Consider the following 12,584-nt stretch of genomic DNA (forward strand, 5'->3'; position numbering starts at 1 on the left):
CACGGCGGAATTCCGCGATTACATCATATTTGGCGCAGATCTGAGGTGGGAAATGGCGTAGTGCGTACAACTGGGCTGCAGTTGTGCAGAAAGCTACCTGCTTGAATCCTGCTTGTACGCACTACATCACAAAAATGATGTAATCACGGAATTCCGCCGCGACAGCAACCCATCCAAGCTGCACACTCTGGTTTTCATGTACTCTTGGTATCACCCACACATGCATGAATTCATTCATGCATGTGTGGGTGCGAACGCATGCACACGTGTGCGTGCATATACCCATGCCACACACACAAAAACAAACAAACACACCATGTACCATGTACCATGTATACGCCCGTCGCAAGAGAAGCACGCAAATCTGCAAATGCACTGGATGTGCACCCACAGATTTTCTCTTATAGCAACGATAGCGACCAAGATCTGAATGAGACAGATCAAGACTTGCGCCAGATAACTGTCTAATCCACACAACTGGCGAAGCCATGTAAATCGACCACCAATGCACACCTGGTCTACACCACACGGAGTACATCGGTATAAAACGGCCAAGACAGTTATCTATGCACACCTGGTCTACACCACACGGAGTACATCGGTATAAAACGGCCAAGACAGTTATCTATGCACACCCTACACTTGCTGGGGTAACCAGTATAGACAGCACGCTGCTTTGATAGCAAACACACACACACACACACACACACACACACACACACACACACCTGTCCAGGTACGTTGGACCAGAGGTCAGCATGGGCAAAGACGCGGCCGTCCTCGTCCGGCGTCATGAGATCCTTCTCGGGTATCTCCGCGGGCGACCCATCCAGAGCACCATCATGCGGAACACGAGCATCAGAATTAGTACGCGATGCAGCATGAACCCCGGGCGATGGTACAATAGATGCCGCACTATCCACTGGGCCAGAGGCTTCTTCTCCTTCTTCCTCCGATTCGCTCACTTCACCTTCCTGCACACCAGCAAGAAACACAGAAGCCATCAGCAAAATGGAGGAGAATACATTGTATGGAAAAATGTGGGCACAAGTTATGCGATCAAGTCCACCGACTAAACCAGATCTTGAGCAGTCAGACGTGCACAAAACTGACAAGGAGTACTGAGGCATGCCACGGCATGAAAGTCAGCTTGAGCACTGCTCGGTAGCGCTAACCAATGGCCTTCCAACTTGGAAGGTTCATGGATATTAGCGCTAACTCCAAAGAGGGGAATGTATCGCATAACTTGTGCCCATATTTTTCCATGTTACATTTTTTTCCTTGGCTCGCCATCTGAGTTCTGTATGGTATGGTATTCTTTACTGTACAGCACCAAGTGAACAGGCAGTAATGGCTTTTCACCAGCCAATGGCTGGCTCTCACGACATGATGAAAAAGCATGATTGTCATGCTGATGACACGCATAAGTCGAACAGGGTTTCTTTCAGGGAATGCTACCTCTACTACTCCACTGCCTGGCCGCTAGAAACAGGCTGGGGAAACCCCGTCTACTACTCCACTGGCCGCTAGAAACAGGCTGGGAACCCCCGTCTACTACTCCACTGCCTGGCCGCTAGAAACAGGCTGGGAACCCCCGTCTACTACTCCACTGCCTGGCCGCTAGAAACAGGCTGGGAACCCCCGTCTACTACTCCACTGCCTGGCCGCTAGAAACAGGCTGGGGAAACCCCGTCTACTACTCCACTGGCCGCTAGAAAGGCTGGGGAAACCCCGTACAAAGGGAACACTAGACCGCGTGATGTGAATCTATGCAGAGTTGCTCACTCTTGGTCAGTGGTTTCTACAGGGTTGATACTGTCAGTTCAAATACAACGGTTTCAAAGCAAATGCAGGCGAAACCAAGCTCCCGATAATCAGAATCTTCAGGCCACTGGCCTACACAAAGCCGCAAACTTTCCAGTTACCAGCTCAGTGAACCTGCCTCTGTAGCCTGAAACTTCAACAACAACAGCAAGATAAAAACTGGACTTGGGCAGAAAGAAGGGATGGAGAGGGGATGTAGAGAGAGAGAGAGAGAGAGAGAGAGAGAGAGAGAGCGAGAGCGAGAGCGAGAGCGAGAGCGAGAGCGAGAGCGAGAGCGAGAGCGAGAGAGAGAGAGAGAGAGAGAGAGAGAGAGAGAGAGAGAGAGAGAGAGAGAGAGAGAGAGAGAGAGTGAGAGAGTGAGAGAGTGAGAGAGTGAGAGAGTGAGAGAGTGAGAGAGTGAGAGAGTGAGAGAGTGAGAGAGTGAGAGAGTGAGAGAGTGAGAGAGTGAGAGAATGAGAGAGTGAGAGAGTGAGAGAGTGAGAGAGTGAGAGAGTGAGAGAGTGAGAGAGTGAGAGAGTGAGAGAGTGAGAGAGTGAGAGAGTGAGAGAGTGAGAGAGTGAGAGAGTGAGAGAGAGAGAGAGAGAGAGAGAGAGAGAGAGAGAGAGAGAGAGAGAGAAAGAGAAAGAGGGAGAGAGAGAGAGAGAGAGAGAGAGAGAGAGAGAGAGAGAGAGAGAGAGAGACACACACACACACTCCCAAAATCACTGAGTCCTACCTCCAGGATGGGCTCAACCTCCATAGGCTCCTCCACCGCCGCAACAGTGGCCACGTTAACACCTTTTGGCGAGCTGAATATCGAGCGGAATTCGGCGAGCAGCTCGCACAGCTGTGGGGTACCTTCCAGCAGCTGGACGAAACAAAAGACACAATCCAACAGCAAAAAAATTAATGCAAGCTTGACTTACATGTGCGTCTTCTTTGAACAATTCAACTGCAGCAGGCAAGCACCACCAGGAGGCCATAACAGAACGTGAGCCTACCCAAGGCATGCAGTTACCATACACATGTACATAATAAATAATGTATCACACAAGAGAGAGAGATTGGAAGCTGTGTCGCAACTCTGAGTTTCATGTATCACTACGATCATCAGGCATTAGTAATGTATTATAATGTCAATCTAGATTCCACTTCTGATGTGACACAACTCCGTGTCCACTACTTGCATGAAATGAAAGATATAAGACCTAAATTGTTGTGTCAAGTTCCAGCCAACCAATGAAAGCATGCTCCCACAGAACTACGGCGACTCCCCCGATTCAGGCTAAGGCCTGTGGAGAATCCGTAAATACAAATACAAAACTAGGTTGGCATACATGTGCACACACAGCAGATGCACATGGGACTGCACCATGCAATGGGCAGTCCCTGCAGCCCTGCATACGTAATACATGTGTTACATACAACTCTTATCTGTCTCATGACAGAACTCGTACTCATCACAGTCAAGGTTCACAAGAAAAGTTCAAAGGTGCAGGCAATAATGAATGGGGACTGGATATCAATACTCCTTATGTGTACCAGGTCTGTGAACTGTGTGTATCTACGCAGTGACCTTTCGACTTGTTTGGGATGCATACGGCTTTAATGACATGTACAAATTAGGTACAGCTCATTACTTCATTGATGTCCATTTGTGGCGCTGTCCGGTATGGCAAGTGTCAGATCTCGCTTGCCACACCTGTAGATGTAGACCGTATTATGTCACTCACCTTATCTGCCTGGGCTTGACGCTTGTCACTCGTCATAACGATAGCAGGGACAGCAGGTATCTCTGCAGACGGAGTCAGCTTGGCATCCGTGGACTGACCCTTATCCGTGGCTACGGCATCAGAAGGGGCAGCTGCAGCCATCGAGTTGTCATGGCGACCATTCTCGCCTGCCAGATGAGACGAGGAATCTTCTGTAACTCCATTGTCGGCAGTTGACGCTGCAGGTTTGATGGTTTCAGGTGAGGCCGGTTTCGCACAGTCTGACATTGTCTGTGCATCTTTCGCAGCAGCAGCGGATGACGTCACGTCAAGAGGCGACGTCGCTTCTGTGGCTTCACCGGACGATGATGTCACTTGTGCCGTCTCACCGCTAGAAGATGAGGTGTCCGGCATGGGTGACATCGCAGCAGCCGACGATACACCAGAGCACGATGTTGGAGGATCGTTGGCGGGCTCGGCGAAGAACAGCATTGCCCACGGCTGCTCGCGAGCCAAATCCAGACTATACACGTCACCACGAGCACGTCTCATAGAAGACGCGGTTGGTACGTAATGCCGGCCATCTTTCGTCTTTGTGTGCCGCCCCCGCGTGCCTGGTGCGTGGGCCGGAACGACCTTGGGCGGTTGCACACGCTCAACACATTCGCTGACGTCCTCCGTCGGTCTCGATCGCACGGGATCCTCGCTGCTTCGACGCGTGACCGAGGGGGAGCGTTGCCGTCGCTTAGCGTCCGGTAGGTCCGCGACCGGGGATCGCGGGCGCGAGCGCTTCTGTGAGGCAGAGCGGTCGTCGGAACGCGAGCGCTCGCCGAACCTGACCGCCGCCGTGTCGGGCAGCTCGCCGTCACGGGGCGGCGGCCGCTGGTAGAGATCCGGACGGGCGTAGTCGCGCCCCTCGCGCTGCCGATACTGCCGCTCGTACTCCTCGTGCTGCTGCTCGCGTCGACGCAGGGCACTGCGCGGCGACAGGGGGGCGCGAGGAGGAGAGCGGGGTCGCTGCGGCGGCGGCAGTTCCTTCTCCGCGTGGCGGCCGGACCCGTCGGACGCTCGCCGTCTCGTCGGGGATACTGCCTGCCCGTCATCGGTATGATCGGCACTAGCTCCAGTGCCAGCACTCGCCGAAAAGAAGTCGTCCTCCCACGGTTGAGGCGAGGGTGCGTTCAGATCGCTCGCCCGTGGCAGCAGACGATCGAAGGCCTGCTTTCCGCCGGGTGCCTTGTCGGGTTCCTGTGCGGAGACCAGGCGCAGTAATTCCTCGCGATGGATACGCGTCACGCTGGTATCGGAATCCCTGCCGACGCGCTCCGCCGAGCTTGATCTCTCCGCGTGTCTTTCAGTTGATGACGATGCTCTTGCCCAGTCACGGGGTGGTGGAAGCGATGAATCTGCAGAAGGTGCTTCGCCGGTCTGCGCGCGAGAACTGCCGGAAACGGACGAACGAGCTTGCGAGCGATCGTCGATTAGCCGGGAAGCCATCTCGGACCCGCTTCTCTCGTTGTCCAGAGTGTAGGCCGAGGTGCGCACACTGGACGCGGGATCGTCGCCTCTACTGGTCCTCGAGTCCAACGGGTGAACCGTGCTGCTAGCCGATGCCCTGGCCCAGTCTCGGCCGTAAAAAGAAGCCGAAGATTCGGACTCGTAGCCTCCGCTGGTGGTATCACCAGGCGTGCCAGTGTTAGCCTCCGGCCGAGCAGGGCAGCTCGCTGCTGACGATGAAACCAGCTCTTCGAGGAGAGTTAACGGCCGCTCGTTGCGCGAATAGCTGGCGGCGGCAGACGCAGCAGGGGCTGCTTCGGCGCGTACGTCGGCCGGATGCGACGGCAAATCCGACGACCGTTCGCCATATCTGGTGGCCGAAGGTGACGCTGAAACCAGCTCATCGAGGAGAGATAACGGCGGATCGTGGCGCAAATAGCTGGCCGCAGACGGACCAGAGCCTGCGTCGGCCGCTTGCGACGGCAAATCCGACGACCGTTCGCCGTATTTGGTGGCCGAAGGTGACGCTGAAACCAGCTCTTCGAGGAGAGATAACGGCGGATCGTTGCGCGAATAGCTGGCAGCAGACGGACCAGAGCCTGCGTCGGCCGGATGCGATGCCAAATCCGAGGAGCGCTCGCCATACCTGGAGGCCGAAGGCACGGAGGCACGGCTGTTGGGCAAATGTGCGGGCTCGGCCGGAGTGCTTCGGCGGTCGTGATATGTGGCGGCTGGAGCCTGCTGCGTACGAGCGGCGTCGCTGGGATCACGGTGCACGGTGGTACGATGCAGTTCCGCAGGTCGCTGCGAAGTCACCGCCGAGGAGCGCTGTCCGTAGTTGTCCACCGTGGAGACCCTGGCGGGTGAGGAGTGTTGCCCGTAGCTCTCCACCGTGGAGGCCCTGGAATCGCGGAGCATGTCGCTGGACTCCGCCACTTCCCGTGCAGACACGGCAGACTGCCGCGACCAGTCGTACCCCTGTTGCTGCTGCGATGACGACGATGATGATCTGGCTTGCGTGCCTAGCTCGGCTTGCATGTCCGACCTGTACGCCGGAGCGGAAGCATGTGCCCACTCACGGTCGTAGCGCTCCTGCTGTGCGCCACTGCTAGTAGTAGCCGCATATCCCGGCACAGCTGCTGCCTCCGCTCGGCAGACATCCGCGCTCGTTGTCATCCCGTCCTGACTATAGCGATACGCCGATGGCGACGGCGCTGCTGCTGGTGCTGCTGGGGTGTGGCGAACGGCAGCAGACGGGCTGGTCGCAGCGGCAATGGGGTGGTTTTGAGGCGGAAACGATGACGACGACGACGACGACACGCCCGCTTTGCGACTGTACTGCGGAGCGGACTGCTGGCGAAACGTCGGCTGTGAGGGCATGTGCTCGTCAGAATAGAAGTGCTGCTGCCTAGCCGCAACTGCTGCCGAAGCACCTCGCACGTCCTGAGCGTGACCTTGATGAGCCGGAGGATGCGAGGCACCGGATGCGGAGCTAGCCCCGACGGCGGATGCCGTTCGACCATGGCCGCTAGCAGCAGCATAGCTCTCGCCGGCGTAGGCTGCGTGTCGGTCACCATGGTTACTCAGCGCGGCTGCCGAAGCCGCGTACTGACCCTGGTGCTGCGGTGCTGCCGTCGGTGGTGCTGGTGCTGCACTGTGCGAGGCAGGGAAACCAGGAGTGCTTCCGGCACTTGTGCCTTGTTGATAGCGTTGCTGATACTCGTTGGTTGGTACGGATCCGGAACCCGCGTCACGCTGATAACTGGAATGATAGTCACGTGGGTCCTGCTGCGACTGCTGATGGTATGTTTGCTGCTGCTGCTGTGGGTGCTGCTGTTGCTGCAGGTGGTGGTGTTGCTGTGGCGATTGTTGCTGGTGATACTGCGGCTGTTGCAAGTGGTGATGTTGCTTTTGCTGCTGCGTCTGCTGGTGCTGCTGTGCAGGGCGGTGGCTTCCGGACTGCACGGTGCCATGTCTTTGCTCTGCTGGCTGCGATGGGCCAAAGTTATAGAACGGTTTCGCACCGGACGGCTTTTCCAGACTTTCCCCCGATGATCTGCGGCGATCGGGTGGCACGTTTGAGTGCCCGGCAGCAGAATGGGCTGTGGCCTGAGGCTGGTACTGAGTCAACTGCTCGGCGTAGTAAAGTGGCTTTGTTTCGTCAGTCATGTCTCGTCCCGGGCTCGTCACGCTGCGAGCGCCCGCGTCCAAACTCGCAATGTGCCTGTTCCCCGCGTTGCTGTGAGGCGCGTTAATCTGCTGCGAGCTGGAGTTGGGATGGCTGGAGCTGTGCACTGCCCGGGAAGCGGCCCTGGGATCCGAACACCGTGGATTTGATGCATTGCTACTAGCAGCTCTTCCACTTGTGCTGGGGCCCTTGCTGTCCTGAGAATTGGCAAACTCGGGCTCGGCAGGGGATTCGCCTGAGAAGTCGGCAGAGAACAACTCGTTCGCCGTCAGTGGCAACTCACTGGCTGGCAGCGGAACGGCCATGTCCAATGGTGCAGTAGCGCGAGCATCCCGCCGCGCAGTGTTATCTCTCTCTGACTCTGCAGACCTCCGAGCTGAAACTCTGGGGTCCACTGAGCCAGAATTCGGCTGCCTGGACGGGGCGAGGTGACCACCAGGAGGCCATTGGCCTCTCTGCATTTCGGTTGACGGCTCTAGTCCAAGTTTCTTCTTAGGAATACTTTTTCCTACGTCCACTTTTGCCTAAACGAAGACGAGGCTGAAACATTTCTCAGAATTACTTCAAACACGGCTAACAAGCATAGCTGGACATGGGGTGGATATGGGCAGCCAAAAAGCCTTGCTTTGGCCGCTTCGGAAAAAAAAGAAACTCGAAAAATGTTGAACGCGTCTTCGCCGTAGTGCGACGCCATTATGTTTGTCATGGTGATTGATACGATCACGTGTTCAGAAAGCGAGGAAAAGCCACCCTTTTTTTCTAAACATTTGAACTGATGTATGAACACTGATCAGGGAGTCGTATTTTACGACTCCCTGACACTGATGTAAAAACATTGTTTATTTATTTATTTATTTTATATTTTTTTTGGTCCCATCGGCGCGGCCTCATATTTGTGCAGCTGCACTGTTGATTGAGCTTCCGATGTAGTAAAACAAAATAATAATAATAAGGCCGAGTAAAAAAAATTACTAGGGGTGCGTTTGGTTGGTACGATCTAGAACAGGATCGAACAGCTGGTGCACATGGCATATGGAGCAGCCTCATGCCAACCAAACGGTACTCCAGAAACAGAGCACATTTTTGTGGCAAAATGTGCCAAACTTGGTGCAATCTTCAAAATGTGTATGGGTCACCATGGTCACTTTGTACGGTACGACGAGTCCAACCCAAAATCGTATGCACGTGATCATTTGGGACCAAAATCGATGTTCCCGCCAGGTTTCACTGTGAAAAAGTGAAACTGCTCGGTCTGCTCCGATCCGGCCTCGAGGCCGGAGCAAGCAGAACATGTTCTGGCCGACCCAGAACAGGTGCAGTCCCAACCAAACGCGCTGTTCTGGTGAATCCTGTTCTACTATAGTTCGTACCAACCAAACGCGCCCTAGGGCATGTTCGATTGGTAAGGATCGGGATCGGGATCCAGATCTCAGATCCCTCGGATCCTTCAGATTCAACTGAACACTTTATCTTGGACCTTGACTGTTGCCATGTTGAAAATGGCGCTCACAAGGCACCCAAAAGGGTGAATGTCGTACTCATCGCGTGCGTCGTACAAAAAGTCAACAAGCTCTATCTCCATCCACGTGTGCGTACCACAATGTGTACAAAAATGATTTTTACCCGCCATATACGCACAAAGGTCACATTTGGATCCGTTGGATCCGGTCAACCCTGCTCCCCGAGGTGGGTTGACCGGATCCAAATCCGAAGGATCCGGATCCGGATTCGACCAATCGAAAGGGTGCGAATCCAGTGGATCCGGTGGATCGGGATCCCGATCCTACCAATCGAACATGCCCCTAGATGATCGTCCTTTTTTTTGGAAAAATCGGGGAGGGCGGGAGGATTTTATTTTTATTTTTTTACTTTTTACCCTCTCATGCATGCACACAGTGTACACAACAACATCAAGGTTTTTTTCTCTTTTTTTCTTTTTTTTTCTTTTTTTCTTTTTCTTTCTTCAGCAGATCGATACTGACGTTGTGATATACTAGTAGTATGTGGTCCATATAGTAAAACTCACGATTTAAAAAATAAAATATTTCTTGGGGCGCTGACAAAAACTGGGGCGGACGGGGACGATCATCTAGCTTTTTTTTTTACTTGGCCTAATAATTATTATTATTATTATCACTCCCCCCTCACGTGACCGCAGACTCCTGCATACACTCACACAATGGGGCTGTTAAGTGATGACGTCACAGTTCCTTCGATACGCATAGCAACGATCCCACTGGGGACAAACAAAAGTAGCGTCGTCTCCACCGAACCAGTTGTCACTGGCAACATATAGGAATCGTGTACATTTCTTCATTTCTTCTTTGCTGTTTTCAGTGAGTGTTTTGTTTTCTCTTTGTCCGTGATTTCGACGGTGTTGTCGTGCTCATTACCTTACTGAGACGTCTCTTGTGACTGTAGCCAGTGTCACGGACGATTTTATTGGCGTGACGAGGTAGATCGCCGAGATCGAGCATGAAAAACGCTCTGCATTAGTAGCTCCTGTAGAATGTTTTCTGGGATGGCGTATCGATGGTCAACAAAGCCAAGGTGCAAGACAGCATGAGAGATCGTGTAAACGATGTGAACTCCAAAAGGTAAGCTCCTGAACAAGTGGGAAGATATGTGTATTTACAAACTCTCTCTTTATCCATCGATTGCCGCTATGCATTGCATTTTGTCTTCACAGATAATCTGGCCAAATAAATTATATTGTAACTGGAGAGTGCAATCGTGCTTGGGACCCATCCCAATGTCATCACATGGCTGTGGTGACTAGTGTATACCTGGGAGAGTTTTTCCTCAACTGAGACGGAGTGTAGGTGGATGGATTATGAGAAATGCGAAGATGTGGAGTAAGTTGTGTCGAAGAAATGTGTAATAAAATAAAATTTACTTTACACTCAAAACATACACTGTACATGTACATGCAACATCATGATAATGATTCCATCGTCATATCTTCGCAACAGGTACGCCATACGCACCGAATACATTGTGTGTGTGCACGCGCGCGCTTGCGTGCGCACGTACATGCACACACTCTCGTGCGTGGCCGAGTTGGCCGGATGAACAGACCACGCATTTGCACGAGGTGTCCGTCATGTCATTGGAATGCTGTACTTTATGACTTTATTCCAAAATAGTATGTCTTGCCCCTGCCAAATGGAGTTTTGTCTATGCTCAGCGGGTATCGGGCCATGACACCACACTGCAGTCAGCGCTGAAATTAAAATAGCACTTCATGGATTATTTTAACTAATTTCCTTTGCGTTTACTTTGTCGAGCCCGTGGTTTCATTTCTGTGTTCTGTTATGATTGGCCTCTGGAAATAATCGGAGTGGATGTCATTTTTGTCATATGTGTGTGCCTTGTGCAACAGGTTCAAGGCTAGATGCACTTCACATTCGGCGTGCGATCTCGGCGTCTGGGACCTGATAACTTCTTGGTTGGATGGGTAATCAAGGATGATACTACTCGGCACACCAATGTACATGTCAATGTAATTTTTACTTTTTCAGAGCTGCACTATTTACGTCTTTATGCTTACTTCGGTGCTAGCGTGTTTCCTCCGGATTATTTCTATCATCATGCGTGTTCTTGGGCTGAGCCAGCACATGCACGAGTGTGTAGCTATAACCCTGTGTATCTTTGGTTACACTTTGTTCTGCAATGCATGTACCTTGTAACAGTATGTGCTTGCACTGCTTTGTGTGGCCTGTGTATTTCAGGACTATTCAGTGCATTAGACCCAGGTTGGTTTGGTTGCCGGATGATCTCTTGTTGCGTCGCTCTGTGTTTTGTATTCATCAATTTTGGGCTTGAGAATTGAGCTGGTGTGTGGTTCCCAATATGAAAACATCATGCTGGTGCTCTGTGTTTCGATTATCGACTGTCCGAGCAGTCACGATTCATTACCAGAACGGTCAATTCTGTAGTCTCTTGACGTGTTTGTCTTTTTGTGTTTTCGCCGGGGAATTAGCGGTGACGTTGCACATAGAACGGCAGTGTTGCGTCACTGGACGACCCTGCCTCTGTATCTGACTTCATTTCCCCAGGATCTGGTGCAGATACACCAGACAGTCACTTCCTGTAAACACGCAAACAGCAAAAGAAGAGATCCCGCAAATCAGGAAAACCCATTGTGGAAAATATCGAGTAGATCTTACACCATTCAATAATCTGGAGTAATTACAGTGAGACAAACACTTCAAACAGTGCTCTCTCTCTCTCTCTCTCTCTCTCTCTCTCTCTCCATCCTTCCAAAATACCCTGTAACAATTCCCTACAGTCCATTTCAAAACTATAGACGTGTAGGGTTTTTGAAATATTTCAAATTTGGCTGGAACTTTTTGAGAATAGTTTTCGGAATATTGCTCAGGACCGCTCCACAATTACTCTCATAATAATAGTTTCTAAACGATTGGATAACAGACGCCCAATTTGGAAAAATTTATGCACAAAGTGATCACAGATTTTATGTGGTATAGATGCTGGCATAACGGTTTTTGCCTAGGTACGCGTCTATAGTTTTGAAATGGACTATGGAATTATTTTATTTTATATTATCAGGACATCATTCTGAACATAATAACTTCTTCCATGGGTCTTCAATCACCACGGAGGGCGAGAATATATCTAAGTCATGCAGTTTACGGGAGGTGCGAGCTGTCATGGAAATAGAGGCTGATTTTGTGCCAGCGTGAGGGCAGAGACAGAAAGAAGACACTGATTTCTTGAACAACTCACCTACATATAATCGAATCCACAAGGGAGCGCTCGTACTTTGATCCATCAGGACGCGAAAAATCTTCAAAGCACTCTCAAACACGGAGTTTTACAGTGGGCAGCCAATTTCACAGCCATTATGAAGGCCCTCGACGACTACAGGAGATTTGTAGAGGAAAGAACAAGGAGTAAAGAGCGACAACAATCGCTTGCAGAAAAAGCAAAGAAAAACTGTTCTCTCTCCAGTCATTTAGATGCTGTTGCCCTTGACAACTGGTTCCATCCAGAGGACGCGACTTTTGTTTGTCCCCAGTGCTCTCCGTTGCTATGCGTATCGAAGGGGCCGTGACGTCACACTTAACAGCCCCATAACCACACAACTGTTTGGGGATAGCGCGCTTATTGTATTATGCCAAACTTGACACGCTGAGTCCAGCTTGACTCAGCTGAGTCCCTAACTGCAATTTACTGCTCTAACATGAAGCCGTGCCTGGAAGAAGGGAAAGAGCGAAAAAAGAAAGAAAAAAATTCTGGCCTTCTGCAAGCAATAGCAAGTAATGAGTGACGGCTGTGTAATAGGGGATTCACACACACGGGAAAACCTGAGGTCACGGGACAAGGTAAAAGTTCAGACCGTCGGGCAACTGAGTGGGGCC

General features: G+C 51.8%; 1 protein-coding gene and 1 long non-coding RNA gene across 2 annotated transcripts in view; one reads left to right on the forward strand and one right to left on the reverse strand.

Annotated features, from left to right (window-relative positions):
* The window catches only part of LOC135829616 (ribonuclease 3-like), a 49,769-nt gene extending 41,973 nt beyond the window's left edge, over positions 1-7,796 (reverse strand). The window contains exons 1-3 of the mRNA XM_065342015.1: positions 3,537-7,796; positions 2,540-2,671; positions 729-974 (exon numbers count right to left, since the gene is read on the reverse strand). Coding sequence (XP_065198087.1) covers positions 729-974; positions 2,540-2,671; positions 3,537-7,661 — 4,503 coding nt within the window. The 5' untranslated portion in view covers positions 7,662-7,796. The remainder of the gene's footprint in view (positions 1-728; positions 975-2,539; positions 2,672-3,536) is intronic.
* Positions 7,797-9,508: 1,712 nt separating this feature from the next.
* Positions 9,509-11,379, forward strand: LOC135829943 (uncharacterized). The gene is made up of 3 exons (XR_010555950.1): positions 9,509-9,797; positions 9,890-10,055; positions 10,583-11,379. It is a non-coding gene; the product is annotated as an uncharacterized LOC135829943 (long non-coding RNA).
* The last annotated feature ends 1,205 nt before the right edge of the window (positions 11,380-12,584 follow it).

This window comes from Sycon ciliatum, chromosome 13, assembly GCF_964019385.1.
Source record: "Sycon ciliatum chromosome 13, ocSycCili1.1, whole genome shotgun sequence".
NCBI lineage: Eukaryota > Metazoa > Porifera > Calcarea > Leucosolenida > Sycettidae > Sycon > Sycon ciliatum.